Here is a 25,731-nt window from a genome sequence, read left to right on the forward strand (position 1 = left end):
GCCTAGTCTGATATTTAAAAAGCTATATACTTAAATGAAAAGGGGAGATACCTGACTATTCAAAGGGGTTCTTTATTAATCCATAAAATTACAATATTATTATGACATGATTTTACATCAATGTTGTTATAAGGGACAGTTGCAACAGCATGTTGGGATGGTTGCAACAACATGTTGCAACTGTCCCTACACTGAGAGCCATGATTAAACTTGCTATGCTAGCTTGACACAATAGCTTTCTCACATGCTAGCTATGCCTGTTAGAAGCTAAGAAAACACTGATTAAAATGATATGACTTTACAATGCTTCACGCAAACAGTTCAAACAGTATGACAAAAACTCTGATCATCAAAAAATACATTTTTACCTTAAAAAGTCTTTTTTGCAGAAGGAATGGTCACATGTGGCTGCTTTCTTCAAGGAAGGAGGAGGGGCTAACTGAGCATGTGCAGTATGAATATCATCACCTGATTGGAGGAAACAGCCATGTTGCAACTGCCCCTTGTTGCAACTGTCCCCACTCTCCCCTGAAGATCATGCAATTTTGAAATGATTAAAACATGCCATTTTCAAACTGAATTAGTTATAACATAAAAGGATGACAGGGTAATTTTTATAGGGTTAGAATAAATTAAAAAAGCCCTTTGTAAAGGTAAAAAAATGCCCCTGGAAATCAGATATTGCACCTTAATGGAAAAGTTGATTCTGACCCTGGTTCCACCTGACATATACAGAAATGGTCAAAAGTAGCCACCTGTGAGTTTTAGGTGAGTTTGTTGTAAAATGTTTAGGATGTTTTAATGTTATGAGTTTTATTCAAAGTGCATAAATCCCCCCATATAAGCCATGTCCCCCACATTTTTAGAAATGAATTTCAGGCCCTAATGTAATGACAAAGACGTCCATCGGACTTGCAATATGTTACACACGTAACATATGCACAAACACTTTCTTCTCAGAAAAACTGAATCCATATAATCTAATAAAGTTATTTTCTGCAGATTATAATTAGTTTTGTTCTGTGTACATTAATTAGGCAACCATTTAAATGTAAATGCGATCTTCCTCCTCATGTAAATTAGATTTCATGATGATTAAGTTTGCCTCACTTCCACTTTACAGGTAAAACTCAAAATGAGAATCCAGAGAACTTTAATTACTGAATAAAGCTGCAGCTCTGCATGCTGTCAGTCAAAGCTCAACATGTGGCGTTAAAGCCACACCGCTGTGTCTCGTTCCCTGCACACAGAATATTAAACTTGGGCCTACCTGAAGGAGAAATGAGTGGAAACATGCATTTCTAAATTACATGATTACTGTTAATATTGCATTCAGTGTTGCATGAACAGAACGTGATAGTTAAAAAAACAACAAACAAATAAAATGGCTTTTTAATCTCCATAAATTGTTTAATAAAGAATGGAACTCATTCTCAAACAAGATTGGTAGGCAGACATAGTTTCTGAAAATATCAAATATTTTATTTCCATGGCCTTTTTTCTCAACTAGTTGTTCGCACAATTGTTATTCAATCGCAGGATGCATCAAAACTTGAACCAAACAAAACCTAATGTGACTTGACAACTTTATGCAATCTGAGTTATTAATTAATTTGTCTGATTACTCAAATAATCATCAGAATAATTGTTTGATTACTCAATAACCAAAATAATTGATAGTGACAGTTCATTTTCTTCAAAATGTAGAACAACATTAAATGAAGAAACATACCTGAAGTAATAAAATTAACATCATCACTGTGTTCCTCTTCTTTCATCTGCTCCTGCATCACTTCAATCTGCACTGGTGTCTGCAGCATCTGCTGTTCATCATCATCTTCATCTCTCTGTTGTTCCTCTGCTGTGTTTTCTTCTTTTATCTCCTCCTGCTTCACTTCAATCTTCACTGGTGTCTGCAGCATCTGCTGTTCTCCAGCGTTACAGACAGAAGTCAGAGACTCTGTGGAGGTTTGATCACCCTGATTACTGTCACACACACTCTCCTGAGCATCAGTAGAACAGAGTAAAGTGAGCTGTGAGTCCTGTGTGTCTCTGGATCTCTGTTCAGAGAGTTTGTCCAGCAGCTGCTGTGGTGTGGACTGATCTCTGCCGCTCCACACTGAATCCTGACATTCTGTGGAGGTCCCATCAGTCACACACACTGAAGGTTGACAGGAAACCTTTTCCAGCTCCTGACAAACACAACACAATCACATCTGTACCGTTCATCATCACAGAGTCACAGTCATATCACATCATTTGAAACTTACTTACAATCTCAACTTTAACTTCGCTCAAAACAGGTGCAGGATGAATACAGTTCTCTCTCCTTCAGTTTTGTCTTCAGTGACGTCACCTCTTTCTTCAGCTGAGAGATTTCTGTGATGAAATCATCAATATCCAGCATGGACAGATCAGTTCCTACTGATTTACAGCAGATCACATCCACCTGCTCTCTCATGATGAACATCTGAACACAAAAACATCCTCATTATAATGGACTGACATTCATCAAACTCAAAAACATTATTATAATTACACACACAAGAACAGCTCTGTTAAATAACTTTGTTTCTGAGATGGCATAACAATAAATGTGTGCTTTGAGTTTGGTTTCATTTTCCTGACAGCAGAAATATTATCGGATATTAACCCATAACAGTCTTTTCTTTTCCCATATAATCACTTTTATTAAAATAATTTACAATCAGCTACTTGATTTAACAAGTTCATATATCAGAAATCAAACATTATATTCAGATTTTTCAGCTTTTTTTCTCCAGTAGAATAAAGGGCTTTAAAGTCTAGACCTCCAAAAATAATGAACATATTATGAATAAAATTGTCCTCCAGCTAATATATACAAACAAACTGGCCATTTTTACCTTCAGATATTCAGAGAGATGATTAAAATAATCACCTAATGAAACTAATTACTGTAATATCTGTTAAGAAATAGGAACAAACATTCCCCTAAAATCACAATCCCAACTAAGGTGCTTATTCATGCATTTATGACCCCGAAAAACCCTCAAATTAGTCTATAAAAGTCTTTATGCAACATAAAAGAGCTCATAAATCAGAAATTAAACATGATATTCTCAGATATCTGCTTATTATTCCTGAAAATGAATATTTTGAAGCGTCCGTCACAAACAAGCTTCATCAGGCGATAATAATGTTCTCTTAAAGTCTTTAAAATGCCAAAAAAAAGAAAACAAACACAGAAAAATAAACATTAAAGTTGCCGTCAGTAACTTTTGTCTTCGTGTCATCTTGGACTTACACTGACACCTAGCGGCTTGGATGCAGCATCATATAAATCAACAGTTTTCTGTTTCTGACGTCACTGTAGAACTGTAGTATTCACAGTCCGCCATTATTACTTTAATCAATGAGTGAAAGTGTCCAGTAATAGTTCGGTAACTGAGATTAATCGAGTATATTCGGCTGGTCATGTGTGGACCCTCTCCATGTAGAATAAAACCGCTTTTAAAAGGTTACTGATATGAGTGAGATAGTCATTTTCATGTGAGTGTCATGATTTCCTACATATGTTGCAACATTACAATTCATGTTTTTAGGAGTTAAACGTTTTTAATAAGGAAAAAAATGACTAAGTGCATCTTTAAAATAAATATAAACACGCACCGAACAGAGAGCTCAAACTGTGGGCAGCTCTTTTTTCTTCTTCTTGTGTTTTCTGGCGGGTTGCAAAACAAATTCTGGCGCATTTCCGCCTCCTGCTGGACTGGAGTGTTTAAAATACCAACATCTGATTAATCAATCCCGCTGTCTAACTTCAAAATATATTATATACTTTAAACTGTTTTGTAGCATTACACATGAAAATTAAGAGACAGAATCTATTTTATAAGCTAATAATCAATATAATAATAATAATAAATCGTGTCTGGTAACATGTGCATGTTAAACGGATAGAAATAGCATTTTAGCTTAGCGTAAACCTAATAATTTACACAACTTTTTTAAAATTTCTCCTGCTCCAAACGTACTTCTCTGTCTGCTCATATGAATGTCACACATCATCAGAAAGTGTTTCACCGCTGTTCAAATGCACTTTGGATCACATCATGTATATGAATAAATGTTTTCCTTCTGAAAGGACTAAATATTAAATTAAACAAATGACAATAAAATGCAAAGTAATCTCTTCAGTAATCAAAATACTTTTGAATGTAACTGTATTCTAGTAACCAATGATTTAAATTGTAACTGTAGTGGAATACAGTTACTTATATTTTGTATTTTAAATAAGTAATCCCGTTCCATGTATTCCGTTACTCCCAACCCTGGTCACATGCTAACATATACAAATAATGCACAATTGTATTTATTTAAATACACATTAACAAAGATTAAAAAATGCGGTGAAATTTATTTTTCAAACGTGTTAGCTCATGATACCTAATGCCTAAAATTATTTAAAAGTGTTACCTATTTTCTCATATAATTACAACTTTTTCATGAAACTAATTCATAAAACTGTCGAAAAATGTTGTCATGAAAGTGTTTTTGCAGACAAATGGTTCCAAATTCAATGTATTATTTAGAACAGTAGATGGAGCCACCAGATGGTCGTCATGAAACGGAAGTTATGACCAACGACTTTATTACTGTATTATGAAGTATTTCCGAGTGAAACGGCTTTTCAAAAGAGAACAAAATGTATCTTAAAAGAAATGGGATCTTATTTAAATGTAAGAAAGCTGTAAGGACTGTTAGAATTTGCTCTGCTTTTGGGCTTTTAATGTGATCTTTTTTATGTGATATTACGGCCCTTACTTTTATATTTATTTTTTTTATTGTGGTTCCTATTATAAGTATCATTGTTGTTGTTGATATTATGTGCTGTATGTTTATTTTTCTGTATGTTCCTGTTCTCAGCAGTAAAAAAAAAAAAAAGTAGGGCAGGGACTTTGTTTACATTAGGACAAGACGGGAGCAGTTGTGCAAATACAAATGAATGGGAAACAAGCTAGTAGAAGCTAATTTGACCACGTTTTGAATCACAATACACTAAGCATAAATAATAAAAATGCTTATTTGAGCAGTATATCCAAGAAACCTCTGTTTTCTTCTTTTCTTTTTTGAAAGCGAGTTTCCTGCGTGTCTTATTTATATTATAGAGTGGTGGTAGAGTGGGCTAAAGCACTGAACTGGTAATCAGAAGGTTGCTGGTTCGACCCCCACAGCCACCACCATTGTGTCCTTGAGTAAGGCACTTAACTCCAGGTTGCTCCACGGGGGATTGTCCCTGTAATAACTGCACTGTAAGTCGCTTTGGATACAAGTGTCTGCCAAATGCATAAATGTAAACAAATGTAAATATTAGAAGTCATCATTCCTCTGCTGTACTGCAAAGACAATTACCCTCAAATGTGAGAGTTTCAGAAGGTGAAAGGTGATAATAGTAAGTCAAAACTAATTTTCAAGCAATTCTTCTTGTAAAATCTGTTTGGAATTGACCCTACAGCATGGATTGAGCGCCTTTTGAAATACCCTTCGACGGTATGATCAGCGCCAGTTAGAACACAGCCAGACACGTTAGGGGAGGGACAGGGCTGGAATGGAAGAGAAATCAGCCCAAGATTTTACTTAGAAACTGGTCCAAAAATTGTGCGCATATCGCGATGGTCCGTTCTGCATAACGCAGCGGCACATTTCAAGGCCAACACACCGGACCCCTCGGTTCTCCCGATGGCAAGTCCTCCCCTGATTGGCCCAAAAGTGCATCAGCATACTGGGAAAATGCCCAGTATGCCAGATTACCAGTCCAGTCCTGGGGAGGAAGTGTTCTTGTTCTAGAAAGCATTTGATTGGACAAAGTTTCTCATGCCATTTGTGTCATCAAGAATGTGCCTCAGTCTGAGAGATACTGCTGATTTTAAAACGTGTATCTTCTGAAAATGATTTTTAGCCTCATTTGGAAGTACACTAGCATATTGATGACCTTAAATGTAATACATTTATACAAAAAGCAACAAAACTTTAATTTTGATTTCATGGCGAATTTAAAAATCTTGCACAATGGTGATTGAGAATTTCACCAATTCTCTCCAACTGATCAAAGTTTGAACCTTCAAATTTGAGGTTGAACCATGACCACACAAAGACCTTGAATTTATAAATAATAATAAGAATAAAAAACATCACATTTTATCCTTAGTGTTTACATTTTCAACATTGTCCTTAGGCTAGAAGTACGCAAAGGTCAAAGTTACATTCATTCCACTAGGCTGTATCACTGTAATGATTATATTAAATTAATATTACAGTAAACAAAACAAAAAAGCATTAAGTTCTTGATAAGCGGTTTGATTGCTGCCAGCTTAAAATGTCTTGGGACATGCCCTAAGGATAACGAGGTGTTAATAATGTTAAGAGGCACTGAGATTACAGGGAACACCTCTTTTAAGAGCTTCGTCAATATTGGATCTAATACAAGTTGTTGCTTTTAATGTTTCGATAAGTTTTGTTAGCTCTTCGTGACCCATGACATCAAAGGATTGAAGTTGCTCATGGGGAATATGATACACTGTTATCTGAGGTGCAATGGCAGATGGTTGCATATGTTTTTTAATTCTGATGATTTCAATTTTATCAGTAAATAATTTGTATAAGTCATTACTATTGTGGTGTGATGGAATATCTGGTTCAGTCATGGCTTTATTCCTAACCAATGTAGCCACAGTACAGAATAAACACCAAGGATTGTTGTGGTTATTTTATATGAATTTGCTCAAATATGCTGAACTGGCAGCTGTTACAGCCTGTCTATAGATAGACTATCTTTCCATGCACCACGAACATCTCTAAATTTGTACTCTTCCACTTGCACTCCATTTTCCAAGCTGCTCTCTTGAGAACATGAGTGTGATCATTGTATCATGGTGCAGGCCTTTTCTGTTTAATTTTCTTTAATTGAAGGAGGGTGGCAACACTATCAAGAGCGCTAGAGAAGAGTTTCTGTGACTACAAGTTCTCCTGAACTTTTTGACTTACTGAGTATTTGAGACAAATCTGGAAGATTATCTACAGGTGAAACTCGAAAAATTAGAATATCGTGCAAAAGTTCATTAATTTCAGTAATTCAACTTAAAAGGTGAAACTAATATATTATATAGACTCATTACAAGCAAAGTAAGATATTTCAAGCCTTTATTTGATATAATTTTGATGATTATGGCTTACAGCTTATGAAAACCCCAAATTCAGAATCTCAGAAAATTAGAATATTACATGAAATCAATAAAAAAAAAAGGATTTTAAATACAGAAATGTTGGCCCTCTGAAAAGTATAATCATGCATAAGTACTCAGTACTTGGTTTGGGCCCCTTTTGCATTAATTACTGCCTCATTGCGGCGTGGCATGGATGCTATCAGCCTGTGGCACTGCTGAGGTGTTATGGAAGACCAAGATGCTTCAATAGCGGCCTTCAGCTCTTCTGCATTGTTTGGTCTCATGTCTCTCATCTTTCTCTTGGCAATGCCCCATAGATTCTCTATGGGGTTCAGGTCAGGCGAGTTTGCTGGCCAATCAAGCACAGTAATACCATGGTCATTGAACCAGGTTTTGGTACTTTTGGCAGTGTGGGCAGGTGCCAAGTCCTGCTGGAAAATGAAGTCAGCATCTCCATAAAGCTTGTCTGCTGAAGGAAGCATGAAGTGCTCTAAAATGTCCCGGTAGATGGCTGCATTGACTCTGGACTTAATAAAGCACAGTGGACCAACACCAGCCGATGACATGGCTCCCCAAACCAACACAGACTATGGAAACTTCACACTGGACTTCAAGCATCTTGGATTGTATGCCTCTCCATTCTTCCTCCAGACTCTGGGACCTTGGTTTCCAAATGAGATGCAAAATTTGCTCTCATCAGAAAAGAGGACTTTGGACCACTGAGCAACAGACCAGTTCTTTTTTTCTTTAGCCCAGGTAAGACGTTTGACATTTGAAGCCCATGTCCAGGACCCGTCTGTGTGTGGTGGCTCTTGATGCAGTAACTCCAGCCTCAGTCCACTCCTTGTGAAGCTCCCCCACACATTTGAATGGCCTTTTCCTGACAATCCTCTCCAGGCTACGGTCATCCCTGCTGCTTGTGTACCTTTTTCTTCCACACTTTTCCCTTCCACTTAACTTTCTATTAATGTGCTTTGATACAGCACTTTGAGAACATCCAACTTCTTTTGCAATTACCTTTTGAGGCTTTCCCTCCTTGTGGAGGGTGTCAGTGATGGTTTTCTGCACAACTGTCAGGTCAGCAGTCTTCCCCATGATTGTGAATTCAACTGAACCAGACTGAGAGACCATTTAAAGGCTCAGGAACCCTTTGCAGGTGTTTAGCTGATTAGAGTGTGACACTTTGAGCCTACAATACTGAACCTTTTCACAATATTCTAATTTTCTGAGATTCTGAATTTGGGGTTTTCATAAGCTGTAAGCCATAATCATCAAAATTATATCAAATAAAGGCTTGAAATATCTTACTTTGCTTGTAATGAGTCTATATAATATATTAGTTTCACCTTTTAAGTTGAATTACTGAAATTAATGAACTTTTGCACGATATTCTAATTTTTCGAGTTTCACCTGTATAGTGGTCGAAAGAATAGTTCTACTCTATAGATAAGGTGGCTTGGATTAAGTGACTTTGGTAAGTGCGGCATACAAGAGATGAGGTTATGATTTGAGATATCATTGATCTGCGGCAGAATTGCTACATTATCCATATCAATTCCATATGACAAAATGAAATCAAGCATATGATTATGAGTTAGTCCCATCAAATTTTGTCTGATGCCAAGAGAGTTGAGAATATAAACAAATGCTAATCATAGTGTATCATTTTCATTATCTATGTGAATGTTGAAGTCACAAAGTCTACAAATTATCAAAGGAAATCAGAATATGGCTCTGGTGGTCTATATACTGTAGCAAGAAAAAAGTATTTTTTTTAATTCTATCTATTTATGTCAAATTAAGCATTATCTGTTCAAAAGTGTTATTTCTTGACCTCAGAGTAACACCAAAAACATCACTTTTAATTGTAACAACACCACCTTCTCGACCCTTCAGATGAGGCTCATGTTTATAACAATAACCTGAGGGAGTAGATTCATTTAAACTAACATATTCATCTGATTTAAGCCTGGTTTCAGTCAAGTAGAGCAAATCCAAACTATGATCTGTAAAAATTTCATTTTCTATAAGAGCGGAATACTTTTTATGCTCGTTTCGAGGGAAATAACAACGCCCTCATGGCCGAAACTACAGAGGTTAGTTCACTCTCCGTCTCTGTAGCGGATGTAACCAGATCCTTCCGTTGAGTGAATATCCATAAAGCCACGGGTCCAGATGGCATTCCGGGCTGCCTCGTCAGAGCTTTCAGAGCAGATATTTTCAACCTTTCCCTCTCCTTGTCTGTAGTCCCCACATGCTTTAAAACGTCCACCATCATGCCTGTACCAAAGCAACTCAAAATCACTTGCTTAAATGAATGTCGTCCTGTTGCTCTGACCCCCATCATCAGCAAATGCTTTGAGAGGTTAATCTACAACACACACTGCTCTCTCCCACCTGGAAAAAAGGAACACATATGTGAGAATGCTGTTTATAGACTACAGCTCAGCATTCAACACCATAGTGCCCTCCAAGCTTGATGTGAAACTCCGGGCTCTGGGCTTAAACAGCTCGCTGTGCAGCTGGATCCTGGACCTGTCAGGTGGTTACAATGGGCAGCAACACCTCATCATCACTGACCCTCAACACTGGAGCCCTGCAGGGCTGTGTTCTCAGCCCACTCCTGTATTCCCTGTACACACATGACTGTGTGGCAACATATAACTCCAATGCCATCATTAAGTTTGCTGATAAATCTGGTCTGATCACTGACAAGGATGAAACAGACTACAGAGAGGAGGTGTACAACCAGGAGTGGTGTTAGTGTAGTGGTCTAAGCACATAACTGGTAATCTGGTAATCAGAAGGACGTTGGTTCAAGCCCCACAGCCACCACCATTGTGACCTTGAGCAAGACACTTAACTCCAGATTGCTCCAGGGGGATTGTCCCTGTAATAAGTGCACTGTAAGTCGCTTTGGATAAGACTTGCATCTGCCAAATGCAATTGGACAGATATATAAATGTAATGTAAATGTACAACCTCTCCCTCAACGTCAGTAAGACCAAGGAGCTTGTGGTGGACATCAGGAGAAAAGACATAGAACACAGCCCCATCACCATCAATGAAGCACCGGTGGAGAGAGTCAGCAGCTTCAAGTTCATCTGTGTCCACATCACTGAGGAACTCACATGGTCCATCCGCACTGAGGCCATTGTGAAGGTGGCTTACCAGCACCTCTTCTTCCTGAGATGGCTGAGGATGTTTGGAATTAACCACCACATCACTGTAGAGAGCATCCTGACTGGCTGCATAACTGGCAACAGCACCACCCTCAACCGCAAAGCCCTGCAAAGGATGGTATGAACTGCCATACAATTCATCTGAGGTGTGCTTCCCTCCCTCCAAAGTAGAGAAATAAGCAATGCTAACAGGCTACAAACACAGACTAGAGACACTGTTAAAGCAATACATTTATTTTTCAGTGCAATTCAGTATGTCAAAACTATTTGTCATTAATATACTTCCATAGAACTTTCAGTTTTGGGTAAACTATTCCAATAAGAAACGATGATTTAAGAGTTAATGGGTTAAACAATGGAGGCGTATGAGTGCAATTGGACAGATCGCTGAGGAAATGTTCACTTCAACGGGCGCATTTGACTGCAATGTGTAAATCAAATCCAGCTAATATATATCCAGATATGAAACGCAACTTGATGCCAGGTGCAATCAGGGCCTAAGATTATACTGCCCTTTTGAGAGAAATTCCATCCTTGCATTTATCCGAATTTCAAACTATTTACTTGATATTGATGGACATGAAGATGATTCTTGCTCTCTGTGACAGGTTGTGCAATTATTTTTTACATGCTGCTGTAGATGAGCTGATTGGTTGAAACTCTTCCCACATGAAGAACAGCTGTAAGGTTTCTCTCCAGTATGAATTCTCTCGTGTGCTTTCAGACTTTGTGAATGAGTGAAACTATTTTCACAGTGTGAGCACTTGTAAGGTTTCTCTCCAGTATGAATTCTCTCGTGTGCTTTCAGGCTTTGTGAATGAGTGAAACTCTTTTCACAGTGTGAGCACTTGTAAGGTTTCTCTCCAGTATGAATTCTCTCATGTGTTTTCAGGTTTTGTGACTGAGTGAAACTCTTTCCACAGTGTGAGCACTTGTATGGTTTTTCTCCAGTATGAATTCTCTCGTGTGTTTTCAGTTGTTCTGACTGAATGAAACTCTTTCCACAGTGTGAGCACTTGTAAGGTTTCTCTCCAGTATGAATTATTTGGTGCTGTTTCAAGTTACTGGCTGTAATAAATGTCTTCCCACATTCAAAGCACATATGAGTCCCCAAACCGGTATGTATTTTCTGGTGCCCTTTCAAATTGTACAGGCATGTAAAACTCTTTCCACAAGAAGAACACTTGTAAGGCTTCTCATTTGTGTGCACTTTCAGGTGTCGTTTTAGGCATGATTCCCCAACAAATGTTTTATCACACTGATCACATTCAAATGGTCTTTCTCCAGAGTGACAGCGGAGATGATAAGAGAGACCAGCAGGACATGTGAAACTCTTTCCACACTGATGGCACGTGTAAGGCTTCTCTCCAGTATGAACTCTCATGTGTACATTAAGATTACTTTTACAAATGAAACTCTTTCCACACTGATGGCATGTGTAAGGCTTCTCTCCAGTATGAACTCTCATGTGTGTATCAAGATTGCCTTTACATATGAAACTCTTTCCACACTGATGGCACATGTAAGGTCTCTCTACAGTATGATCTCTCATGTGTTCATTAAGATCACTTTTATATATGAAAGATTTTCCACACTGAGAGCAAGTAAAAGTATTTTTGGCTGCTCTTCTTCGAGTCTTTTTTAGTGAGAAATTATTTTTAGTGTATGAGCCACTCAAAGATTCTCCTCCAGTTGTGAAATCATGATGTTTCTCCTCCACTTCATTCAGCTCTCGACTTTCCTCTTTCACTTCCATCAACTCTGCAATGAACACAGTAAATTGACAAAAATAAATTAAACTGGAACAAAATGTAAAAAGAAATAAAATTAAAGCTTACTATAATGGCAGAACAAAAACATTCACTATTAATTTACTGTAGCTTTGCGGTGCAAAAGGCAGCAATTTAGTTTCTTTTCATTTTTAAGAACTTAATACATATGAGAAAACAAAACTTGCATTTGTGCATTATGATTGTGCAACATACAGTGATGTGAACGGTATTTACTAGTAAGAAACTACTAGTAACAGCACAGATTTAATCCTGTCTGTTCACACTGGTAACTCATTAACAGCTGTGCTTACATTAATATCACCTAAAGAGGGGTATTTTGATTAAAAACAGTGCAGAGTCTCATGCAGGAATGCTGCATTGATCACAAGGCACATGTGCATGGGCAGACACACACCTATGAGCGTTTGAAAGCAACCGGCTGTGATCAAACAGTGCACGGGTAGCGAATTTAATCAGATCTTGGAAATGCCGGTATTTTTGTAGCATTGGTGGCTATTCAAATATTGAACTGAACTGATCGCGGCTGCACCATGCCGTATGTAACACACCGTCCTGGACAAACATCATTGGCCGTTGCGTTTTAGTTTATTCAGCATCTCGTTCAGGAGCGCTGTGTTTAGTAGATGCCATATAAAGTTGATCAACATTTAAAAATGCGTCTTGAAGTGAATTTTGAATTTAAATTTGACCGTCTTCCAAATGCATGCCACTGGAACGGTAATACACATTGCAGTCTGAATCGAGATTGCAATCATTTATCGATTAATCGGACAGTTTTAGTTGATTGTAATGAAAAAACTGAAACATACCTGACAGAATAAAATTCTCATCTTCATTTCTTTGTTGTTCTTCTGTTGTGATTTCTTCTTTTATCTCCTGCTTCACTTCAATCTTCACTGGTGTCTTCAGTGACGTCACCTCTTTCTTCAGCTGAGAGATTTCTGTGATGAAATCATCAATATCCAGCATGGAAAGATCAGTTCCTACTGATTTACAGCAGATCACATCCACCTGCTCTCTCATGATGAACATCTGAACACAAAAACATCCTCATTATAATGGACTAACATTCATCACACTCAAAAACATTATTAAACACAAGAACAGCTGAATCCTGACATTCTGTGGAGGTCCCATCAGTCACACACACTGAAGATTGACAGGAAACCTTTTCCAGCTCCTGACAAACACAACACAATCACATCTGTACCGTTCATCATCACAGAGTCACAGTCATATCACATCATTTGAAACTTACTTACAATCTCAACTTTAACTCGCTCAAAACAGGTGCAGGATGAATACAGTTCTCTCTCCTTCAGTTTTGTCTTCAGTGACGTCACCTCTTTCTTCAGCTGAGAGATTTCTGTGATGAAATCATCAATATCCAGCATGGACAGATCAGTTCCTACTGATTTACAGCAGATCACATCCACCTGCTCTCTCATGATGAACATCTGAACACAAGAACATTATTATATAATTAAATAGGATATATTTTTTAGCAATTTTATGTTTATGTTATTTACTATATTAAATTGTGTGATATATCGGCCTGCAGGCTATTCAGAAAACCCAACCACCACTTATTATTATTATTTTATTTCGTTGTATTAATCTGACAGCAGGAATATTATTGGGTATTAGTGTATAACGGGCTTTTTTTTTTTTTTAATATGCATTAACAAGTTCAAATATCAGAAATCGAAAATTATATTCAGATTTTTCTGCTTTTATTCTCCAGTAAAGGGCTTTAAAGTCTAGACCTCCAAAAATAATGAACATATTATGAATAAAATTGTCCTCCAGCTAATATATACAAACAAACTGGCCATTTTTACCTTCAGATATTCAGAGAGATGATTAAAATAATCACCTAATGAAACTAATTACTGTAATATCTGTTAAGAGATAGGAACAAACATTCCCCTAAAATCACAGTCCCAACTAACAAGCTTCATCAGGCGATAATAATGTTCTCTTAAAGTCTTTAAAACGCCAAAGAGAGAAAGACAACAAAGACAGAAAAATAAACATTAAATAAATATAAACACGCACCGAACAGAGAGCTCAAACTGTCGACAGCTCTTATTTCTTCTTCTTGGGTTTTCTGGCGGGTTGCGAAACAACTTCCGGTGCATTTCCGCCTCCTGCTGGTCTGGAGTGTTTAAAATACCAACATCTGATTAATCAATCCTGCTGTCTAACTTCAAAATATATTATATACTTTAAACTGTTTTGTAAAGTTTTTCTATTCTCACTGACAAATGTTTCTATGATTTATAATCTCTTTTATAACGTTAGGGCGCAGATTGTTGTCTTTTGTGGTCAGGTTAATAGCTTGTGATGGGGAGGAGGGTTTGGCCGGGCCTCAAGGATGGACACCTGGTGCTGAATCAGCCGGGAGAAGGATAAAGAGGAGCTGGGGACGCCAGTTCGAGAAAGAGGTGTGAGAGATTATCTATGTGAATGTTGAAGTTACCTGGACTGTTTTATGATTGAAGTGTTGCACCGACCGACAGAAATTTCCAAGGGTCTTACTAATTAATGCATACAGTGCCTTAACAATATTAAAGGACCATTATATTTGTGACCTCAACCCCCAAAATTGTTTGGTCCCCCAATGACATGGTTACAGCCTTGCTTTTGATATACCTTTATAAAAATCATGCTCAGCAGTCACAAAAAGATAGATATGCCAAAGCTTTGTTGTCAATTGTGGGCAAGACGCATTAAGAACACTTATGAAACATAAATAACGAGAAACTGCTGAAGTCACGTCAGTCCCACAGCCTTGATTTTGGGTTTCATAAATCACTCTACATCAGCACTGGACATTAATGTGAAGATATTGAACAAATAACCAATGACTTCAGCACAGTCAAGATGATTAAAATTAGAAAATTACTGACGGACATTAAAATTGAATAAACATGTAATTAATCTTAACTAGGCCCATATAAAATTAACTTCTTCCCAGGACGTCTTCTTCAGGTCAGGCTTTTATTCTCGTCGCCTTTGTGTACAGCGCAAGTACTTTTTTTAATGCTTTCACTCAGTTCAATAATTCACTATCAAAATAAAAATAAACTTTGTCAAAATACTAAATATAAACATATGCCAATGCTACACATTCGTTCTGTCTTCTCTGGCATGCTTGGCTGCTTTTAAGGGCACTCTCCGCCATCCCTGTAATGAGAAACAGCTGTTAGAAATCATGCCAACCATGCCGGTTGGGAGCTGTTAGAAATCATGCCAACCGGTTGGCATGATTTCTAACAGCTGTTTCTCATTACAGGGATGAAATGTGAAAGGCTTTTCTCCAGAATAATTATTGTGTGCTTAAAGGGTTAGTTCTGTGTGGCAACACATAGCTCCAATGCCATCATTACATTTGCTGAAGATACAACGGTGGTAGGTCTGATCACTGACAAGGATGAAATGATGACTACAGAGAGGAGGTGCACACTCTGACACGCTGGTGTCAGGACCACAACCTCTCCCTCAACGTCAGTAAGACCAAGGAGATTGTGGTGGACATCAGGAGAAAAGACAGAGTATACAGCCCCATCACCATCAATTGAGCACCGGTAGAGAGAGTCGGCAGCTTCAAGTTCAACTGTGTCCACATCACTGAGGAACTCACATGGTCCATCCGCACTGAGGCCTTTGTGAAGGTGGCTTACCAGCACCTCTTCTTCCTGAGATGGCTGAGGAAGTTTGGAATGAACCACCACATCACTGTAGAGAGCATCCTGACTGGCTGCATCACTGGCAACAGCACCACCCTCAACCGCAAAGCCCTGCAAAGGATGGTACGAACTACCATACAATTCATCTGAGGTGTGCTTCCCTCCCTCCAAAGTAGAGAAATAAGCAATGCTAACAGGCTACAAACACAGACTAGAGACACTGTTAAAGCAATACATTTATTTTTCAGTGCAATTCAGTATGTCTTTTTGTTTCAAAACTATTTGTCATTAATATACAGGTGCTGGTCATATAATTAGAATATCATCAAAAAGTTGATTTCAGTAATTCCATTCAAAAAGTGAAACTTGGATATTATATTCATTCATTACACACAGACTGATATATTTCAAAGGTTTATTTCATTTAATTGTGATGATTAAAACTGACAACTAATGAAAATCCCAAATTCAGGATCTCTGAAAATTAGAATATTACTTAAGACCAATACAAAAAAAGGATTTTTAGAAATGTTGGCCAACTGAAAAGTATGAACATGAAAAGTATGAGCATGTACAGCACTCAATACTTAGTTGGGGCTCCTTTTGCCTGAATTACTGCAGCAATGCGGCGTGGCATGGAGTCGATCAGTCTGTGGCGCTGCTCGGGTGCTCTGATAGTGGCCTTCAGCTCTTCTGCATTGTTGGGTCTGGCGTATCGCATCTTCCTCTTCACAATACCCCATAGATTTTCTATAGGGTTAAGGTCAGGCGAGTTTGCTGGCCAATTAAGAACAGGAATACCATGGTCCTTAAACCAGGTACTGGTAGCTTTGGCACTGTGTGCAGGTGCCAAGTCCTGTTGGAAAATGAAATCTGCATCTCCATAAAGTTGGTCAGCAGCAGTAAGCATGAAGTGCCCTAAAACTTCCTGGTAGACGGCTGCGTTGACCTTGGACGTCAGAAAACACAGTGGACCAACACCAGCAGATGACATGGCAACCCAAACCATCATTGACTGTGGAAACTTTACACTGGACTTCAAGCAACGTGGATTCAGTACATCTCCTCTCTTCCTCCAGACTCTGGGACCTTGATTTCCAAAGGAAATGCAAAATTTACTTTCATCAGAGAACATAACTTTGGACCACTCAGCAGCAGTCCAGTCCATTTTTGTCTTTAGCCCAGGCGAGACGCTTCTGACGCTGTGTCTTGTTCTAGAGTGGCTTGACACAAGGCATGCGACAGCTGAAACCCATGTCTTGCATACGTCTGTGCGTGGTGGTTTTGAAGCACTGACTCCAGCTGCAGTCCACTCTTTGTGAATCTCCCCCACATTTTTGAATGCGTTTTGTTTCACAATCCTCTCCAGGGTGCAGTTATCCCTATTGCTTGTACACTTTTTTCAACCACATCTTTTCCTTCCCTTCGCCTCTCTATTAATGTGCTTGGACACAGAGCTCTGTGAACAGCCAGCCTCTTTAGCAATGAACTTTTGTGTCTTGCCCTCCTTGTGCAAGTTGTCAATGGTCGTCTTTTGGACAGCAGTCAAGTCAGCAGTCTTCCCCATGATTGTGTAGCCTACAGAACTAGACTGAGAGACCATTTAAAGGTCTTTGCAGGTGTTTTGAGTTAATTAGCTGATTAGAGTGTGGCACCCAGTGTCTTCAATATTGAACCTTTTCACAATATTCTAATTTTCTGAGATACTGATTTTGGGGTTTTCATTAGTTGTCAGTTATAATCATCAAAATTAAAAGGAATGAACACTTGAAATATATCAGTCTGTGTGGAACGAATGTATACATTATCCAAGTTTAACTTTTTGAACGGAATTACTGAAATAAATCAACTTTTTGATAATATTCTAATTATATGACCAGCACCTGTACTTCCATAGAACTTTCAGTTTTGGGTGAACTATTCCAATAAGAAACGATGATTTAAGAGTTAATGGGTTAAACAATGGAGGCGTATGAGTGCAATTGGACAGATCGCTGAGGAAATGTTCACTTCAACGGGCGCATTTGACTGCAATGTGTAAATCAAATCCAGCTAATATATATCCAGATATGAAACGCAACTTGATGCCAGGTGCAATCAGGGCCTAAGATTATACTGCCCTTTTGAGAGAAATTCCATCCTTGCATTTATCCGAATTTCAAACTATTTACTTGATATTGATGGACATGAAGATGATTCTTGCTCTCTGTGACAGGTTGTGCAATTATTTTTTACATGCAGCTGTAGATGAGCTGATTGGTTGAAACTCTTCCCACATGAAGAACAGCTGTAAGGTTTCTCTCCAGTATGAATTCTCTCGTGTGCTTTCAGGCTTTGTGACTGAGTGAAACTATTTTCACAGTGTGAGCACTTGTATGGTTTTTCTCCAGTATGAATTCTCTCATGTGTTCTCAGGTGCTCTGACCGAGTGAAACTCTTTCCACAGTGTGAACACTTGTAAGGTTTCTCTCCAGTATGAATTCTCTCGTGTGTTTTCAGATTTTGTGACTGAGTGAAACTCTTTCCACAGTGTGAGCACTTGTATGGTTTTTCTCCAGTATGAATTCTCTCGTGTGTTTTCAGTTGTTCTGACTGAATGAAACTCTTTCCACAGTGTGAGCACTTGTAAGGTTTCTCTCCAGTATGAATTATTTGGTGCTGTTTCAAGTTACTGGCTGTAATAAATGTCTTCCCACATTCAAAGCACATATGAGTCCCCAAACCGGTATGTATTTTCTGGTGCCCTTTCAAATTGTACAGGCATGTAAAACTCTTTCCACAAGAACACTTGTAAGGCTTCTCATTTGTGTGCACTTTCAGGTGTCGTTTTAGGCATGATTCCCCAACAAATGTTTTATCACACTGATCACATTCAAATGGTCTTTCTCCAGAGTGACAGCGGAGATGATAAGAGAGACCAGCAGCACACGTGAAACTCTTTCCACACTGATGGCACATGTAAGGCTTCTCTCCAGTATGAACTCTCATGTGTACATTAAGATTACTTTTACAAATGAAACTCTTTCCACACTGAGAGCAGATGTAAGGCTTCTCTCCAGTATGAACTCTCATGTGTGTATCAAGATTGCTTTTGCATATGAAACTCTTTCCACACTGATGGCACATGTAAGGTCTCTCTACAGTATGATCTCTCATGTGTTCATTAAGATCACTTTTATATCTGAAAGATTTTCCACACTGAGAGCAAGTAAAAGTATTTTTGGCTGCTCTTCTTCGAGTCTTTTTTAGTGAGAAATTATTTTTAGTGTATGAGCCACTCAAAGATTCTCCTCCAGTTGTGAAATCATGATGTTTCTCCTCCACTTCATTCAGCTCTCGACTTTCCTCTTTCACTTCCATCAACTCTGCAATGAACACAGTAAATTGACAAAAATAAATTCAACAGCAACAAAATGTAAAAAGAAATAAAATTAAAGCCTACTATAACGGCAGAACAAAAACATTCACTATTAATGTACTGTAGCTTTGCGGTGCAAAAGGCAGCAATTTAGATTTGTTTTCATTTTTAAGAACTTCATACATATCAGAAAACAATATATACAATGTATAAATTCCACATTCTATCAATTAATCTGAAGTGAAATCATTTGTACAATTGACCAGTATTTACATTAATTTGTATAACAAGTGCTAAATTGGTACTGTCTCTTTAAGAAAACCAGCAGCAAGCGTCTGATGTGTTTTGAGAGAGAAGTTTCTTCAATCGCATTCAAGAATCGTTAGTGTTGGTCAATAATTGATTTAAATGGCTGAATGTATTCAGATTACGTTACTTTGGTGGTGTAATATTTTAATTAGTTTACTGATTCAGGGTCCCCATGGTCAAAGAAAACCTGGACATATCTGTAATACCAGGAAAGGGTTAGTTCACCCAAAAATACAAATTCTCTCATCATTTATTCAACCTTATGCCATGTCAGATGTGCATGACTGTTTTTCTTCAGCAGAATACAAACAAATATTTTTATAAAAATGTAGCTAAATATAAATGAATGGTTATCAGACCTTTGTAGCACCAAAAATTACATAAAGAAAATATAGAAGTATTCCATAAGACTCGGGTCGCCAAGTGTATAAATCCATATCTTCAGAAGCTGTATAATAGATGTGGGTGAGAACCAGATCAAAATGTAAGACCTTTTTTACTCCATTTACACAGAGAATTTTCATGAGAAAAATAAACATATATACACATACACACACACAAAGATCAAAGACAAAGATCCCCCATTTAGCCTTCAACAGACTGTAGGGGCAAGTGCTGTTAGCGAGCACCATGCCCGACCACCTTTGTCTCCCCAGTGGCAATGTTTACACACCACAACAGGTACTCATTTTAGGCTGAGTTGACCTAGGGGTGGCCCGGCACCGGTTCAGATCAACCATCACTGGCCATGAGCGGGAATCAAACTCGGGTCACCAGGTTCGTAGCGCAGCACGCTAACCACTACACTACCACTCCCTCATGGCTGCCTAAGTGTGCACACCCTCTTATAACTGGGGATGTGGCTGTGTTCAGAATTAACCAAATCACATTCAAACTCATAGAAGTCATTACACACCTGCCAACATTTAAAGTGACTCATTAATCACAAATAAAGTTCAGCTGTTCTAGTAGGATTTTCCTGACATTTTCTTAATTGTATCTCAGAGCAAAAGCCATGGTCCACAGAGAGCTTCCAAAGCATCAGAGGGATCTCATTGTTGAAGATATCAGTCAGGAGAAGGGTACAAAAGAATTTCCAAAGCATTAGATAAACCATGGAACACAGTGAAGACAGTCATCATCAAGTGGAGAAAATATGGCACAACAGAGACATTACCAAGAACTGGACGTCCCTCCAAAATGTATGATAAGACGAGAAGAAAACTGGTCAGGGAGGCTTCCAAGAGGCCTACAGCAACATTAACAGCAAACAAAACTACAGCAAAAGGAACTGCAGAAATGGCAAGTACTGGCTGTGTGCTACATGTGAAAACAATCTCCCGTATTCTTCATATGAATGGGCTATGGGGTAGGGTGGCAAGACAGAAGCCTTTTCTTACAAAGAAAAACATCCAAGCGCGGCTGAAGTTTGCAAAAACAAACATCAAGTCTCCCAAAAGCACGTGGGAAAATGTATTATGGTCTGATGAAACCAAGGTTGAACTTTTTGGCCATAATTTCAAAAGGTATGTTTGGCGCAAAAACAACACTGCACATCACCCAAAGATCACCATACCCACAGTGAAGCATGGTGGTGGCAGCATCATGCTTTGGGGCTGTTTTTCTTCAGCTGGAACCGGGGCCTTAGACAGGGTGGAGGGAATTATGAAGAGTTCCATATACCAGGCAATTTTGACACAAAACCTTCAGGCATCAGTTAGAAAGCTGAAGATGAAGAGGAAGTTCACCTTTCAGCATGACAACGACCCAAAGCACACATCCAAATCCATAAAAGCATGGCTTCACCAGAAGAAGATTAACGTTTTGGAATGGCCCAGCCAGAGCCCAGACCTGAATCCAATTGAACATCTGTGGGGTGATCTGAAGAGGGCTGTGCACAGGAGATGTCCTCGCAATCTGACAGCGCTTTTGGAGCGCTTTTGCAAAGAAGAGTAGGCAAATATTGCCACGTCAAGATGTGCCATGCTAATAGACTCCTACCCAAAAAGACTGAGTGCTGTAATAAAATCAAAAGGTGCTTCAACAAAGTATTAGTTTAAGGGTGTGCACACTTATGCAACCAGGTTATTGGGAGTTTTTATTTTCCCCCTCAAAGATTTCAGTTTGTTTTTCAATTGAATTGTTCATGTTATAGGTCACATTAAAGGTGGAAAAAGTTCTGACATGATTTATCTTTGTCTCATTCTTTTACATCACAAGAACCTGGCTTTTTAACTGGGGTATGTAGACTTTTTATATCCACTGTATGTGTGTGTGTGTATAAATATATATTTATACACACACACCACACACACACACACACACACACACACACATACACACACACATTAACAGGTGGCCAAAAGTTTGGAATAATGTACAGATTTTGCTGTTTCGGAAGGAAATTGTAACTTAATTCTCCAAAGTGGCATTGAACACAAAGTATAGTCAGGACATTACTGATGTAAAAAACAGCACCATCACTATTTTAAAAAAGTAATTTTTGATAAAATCTAGACAGGAGTGTGCAAAGAAACAGACATCGGACAACAGATAATTGGAAAAGAGTGTTATGGATCCTTTGAGCTTTTGTGGGATCAGCTAGATTGTGAGGTGCGTGAGAAGTGCCCAACAAGACAGTCACATCTATGGCAAGTGCTACAGGAAGTGTGGGGTGAAAGGTCACCTGAGTATCTGGACAAACTGACAGCTAGAATAACAAGGATCTGTAAAGCTCTCGTTGCTGCATGTGGAGGACATTTTAAAGAGAAATCTTTGAAGTAGTTTAAGTAAAAAAAAAATGTAAAAAAATTTTAATAGTAATTTTTCACATTATTAATGTCCTGACTGCACATTGTGATCAGTTGAATGCCACTTTGGAGAATAAAAGTACCAATTTCTTTCCATAAGAGCAAAATCTGTACATTATTCTAAACTTTTTGCCACCAGTGAATATATAATTGATTTAGAAAAAAATGCTTTTGAATCTAATCAAAAACCAATGAATCATGAATGGAATTGATTCACTTTCAAGCCAAAGATTCACACCTTTTTCTTGTTGTGAGCGTTTGAAAGTTCCCGCCTATGCGTGGGTAGACCCGGTACTCGGTACCCCGGTACCTTCAGAAATTCTGGTATCGTAAATAATTTTTTGTTTGAGTACCGACTTGGTACCGGTATTTTTGACACTACCTATGAGCATTTGAAAGCAACCGGCTGTGATCAAACAGTGCACGGGTAGCAAATTTTTTTTATCATTGGTGGCTATTCAAATATTGAACTGAACTGATCGCAATCATTTATCGATTAATCGGACAGTTTTAGTTGATTGTAATGAAAAAACTGAAACATACCTGACAGAATAAAATTATCATCTTCATTTCTTTGTTGTTCTTCTGTTGTGATTTCTTCTTTTATCTCCTGCTTCACTTCAATCTTCACTGGTGTCTGCAGCATCTGCTGTTCTCCAGCATGAATCACATCCACCTGCTCTCTCATGATGAACATCTGAACTCCAAAAAATTATTATATAATTACCCCCAAAAAACTATATTTCTGAGGTGGCACAAATATAATTGTGTGCTTTGTGTTAGTGGTTGACCAATATATCGCAGAGGCCGTTTAATTTTCCTGTCTGGCCATTTGTTTCTTGAGGGTGCTGAAAATCACCTGCTTGCATGTAAAGCAACTGATACATGTAAACGACCAGTCACAGTTTGCTTTCTTAGTGTGTGCATCATGTTAGAGCACATAGTCATTTAAACAGTCCACATATCAGAACCACATTAGATGCGTTTGAGCTCATTATGTTAAAGAGCTCCTCTGTTTCACTCTCACTCTATCACCTCAACAGTTCCCTGTAACTTTTATACCGTCTGCAAATATGCACATATCTCATTTAAACAGATGTAATAAACCAACCTCACACAACTTCAGCATCCTGTGAAGTGCTAATTTATCTTCCTCTAAAACACATATTTTAATAGTCTCTCCTCAAAAGTTCCCTGTCACTTTTCTAATGATAAAAGGCAAATATCAATAAAACTTCTATTATATACCATCTGCAAATATGCAGATATCTTGTTTAAATAGACGTAATTGACGAATCTCGTGAAAATCCCTCGTTTTCTTCCCGTTGAGTCTAATATAGTCCTCTGAAGATCAGCCAGAATCAAAACCTCAGGATCAGGATCAAAAGTTCCTCTGATTCACAAATCATGATGTTCAGTGGTCACAATCCAAGCAGGCGATCCAGGCTGTTTAAACTGTCAGGAGATTTCTGGATCCGCATGAATGCATGAGCGCAACAAAGTCTCTCTAGTATGTCAGTGTTTGGAACGCTCTCGAGGGGCTACGTCCAATCATGAAAGTGCAGCTCTGATCTACTTGAATGGGGAAAGACCGAAATCTCCAAATCGGTTGGACAAGATTACGATCAAAGAACATATTTCAAATCAGCAGTAAAATCTGACAACACAGGTATCATAAATGGTGCTTCTTTACCTCAGATTAGGCAAAAAAAAAAAAAACAATTCAGCTTTTATAGCTAATGTGCATGCACGATCTGAAATTGATTGACAGGCAATGTCTGTATCTAAAAGGTGATTAGTTATTTTAACTGTAAGGCGGGATCTACTATCTACATCTGTTGACCGTTGGCTGCAGTTGGGCGTTAAAATTTCACCCATTAATTTGAACAGAAGTGGCCCATCTCTGCTAAATACTTTCTGGTGCAACTTCACAGTAAAAGCGCTTCACGTGTGCAATAACTAAATGTCTTATTCATCATGCACCGTATTTACAATTGGTTTGATTCGGTATTTTTTTGGGTAAATGTGATTGCTAACGTGGAAATGGCATATATGGTTGCTGGACTACTGTGTGTACTGTTAATTCATGTGCAAATAAATAACTGAAATTTGAGGACTAAACAGAAATCAGAAGAAACTGCGATCTACCATTTAAAACACAATATCATTTTCTTAGATTCCTTTTTAAAAAGTTAAAGTTTTGTATGAAACTAAAAGTAACTACAGCTCTAAATAATTTTTTTTTAACAATTTTATGTTTATGTTATTTACTATATTAAATTGTGTGATATATCGGCCTGCAGGCTGTTAAAAATACCATATCGGTCAACCACCACTAATTATTATTATTATTTTTATTTGGTTTTATTAATCTGACAGCAGGAATATTATCAGGTATTAGTGTATAACAGGAAATTAACAGTGTATTTCAATATGCATTAACAAGTTTTTTTTCTCCAGTAAAGGGCTTTAAAGTCTAGACCTCCAAAAATAATGAACATATTATGAATAAAATTGTCCTCCAGCTAATATATACAAACAAACTGGCCATTTTTACCTTCAGACATTCAGAGAGATGATTAAAATAATCACCTAATGAAACTAATTACTGTAATATCTGTTAAGAGATAGGAACAAACATTCCCCTAAAATCACAGTCCCAACTAACAAGCTTCATCAGGCGATAATAATGTTCTCTTAAAGTCTTTAAAACGCCAAAGAGAGAAAGACAACAAAGACAGAAAAATAAACCTTAAATAAATATAAACACGAACCGAACAGAGAGCTCAAACTGTCGACGGCTCTTATTTCTTCTTCTTGGGTTTTCTGGCGGGTTGCGAAACAACTTCCGGTGCATTTCCGCCTCCTGCTGGACTGGAGTGTTTAAAATACCAACATCTGATTAATCAATCCTGCTGTCTAACTTCAAAATACATTATACTTTAAACTGTTTTGTAAAGTGACAGGTTTTCTATTCTCACTGACAAATGTTTCTATTATTTATAATCTCTTTTATAACGTTAGGGCGCAGATTGTTGTCTTTTGTGGTCAGATTAATAGCTTGTGATGGGGAGGAGGGTTTGGCCGGGCCGTAACGATGGACACCCGGGAAAGGGATAAAGAGGAGCTGGGGACGCCAGTTCGAGAGAGATGTCTTTTATGTCTTACTATTTTGCTGCGATGGAATAACCGGTTTAGATTAGCCTTTGTTCTTAACCAATGTAGCCACAGCACTGAATAAACACCAAGGATTGTTGTGGTTATCTTCTATGAGTTTACTAAAATATTATGATCTGGCAGCTGTTACAGCCCGTCTATAGCTAGAGACACTGTCCTTCCATGCACATCTCTAAATTTGCACTCTTGCACTTGCGCTCCATTT

At 38.1% G+C, this 25,731-nt stretch overlaps 1 protein-coding gene across 1 annotated transcript; it reads right to left on the reverse strand.

The window, feature by feature from the left end:
• Positions 1–10,632: 10,632 nt before the first annotated feature.
• Positions 10,633–24,887, reverse strand: LOC127625525 (zinc finger protein 420-like). Its single transcript, XM_052100842.1, has 6 exons — positions 22,893–24,887; positions 18,044–19,237; positions 15,311–15,369; positions 13,443–13,631; positions 12,990–13,212; positions 10,633–12,148 (listed from the first exon to the last, which is right to left on the reverse strand). The coding sequence occupies exons 1-6, from the start codon at positions 23,044–23,046 to the stop codon at positions 10,944–10,946; spliced, it is 3,024 nt and encodes a 1,007-aa protein (XP_051956802.1). The 5' UTR covers positions 23,047–24,887; the 3' UTR covers positions 10,633–10,943.
• Positions 24,888–25,731: the final 844 nt, after the last annotated feature.

The sequence above is a fragment of the Xyrauchen texanus genome, chromosome 31, assembly GCF_025860055.1.
Source record: "Xyrauchen texanus isolate HMW12.3.18 chromosome 31, RBS_HiC_50CHRs, whole genome shotgun sequence".
NCBI classification, from domain to species: Eukaryota; Metazoa; Chordata; class Actinopteri; order Cypriniformes; family Catostomidae; genus Xyrauchen; species Xyrauchen texanus.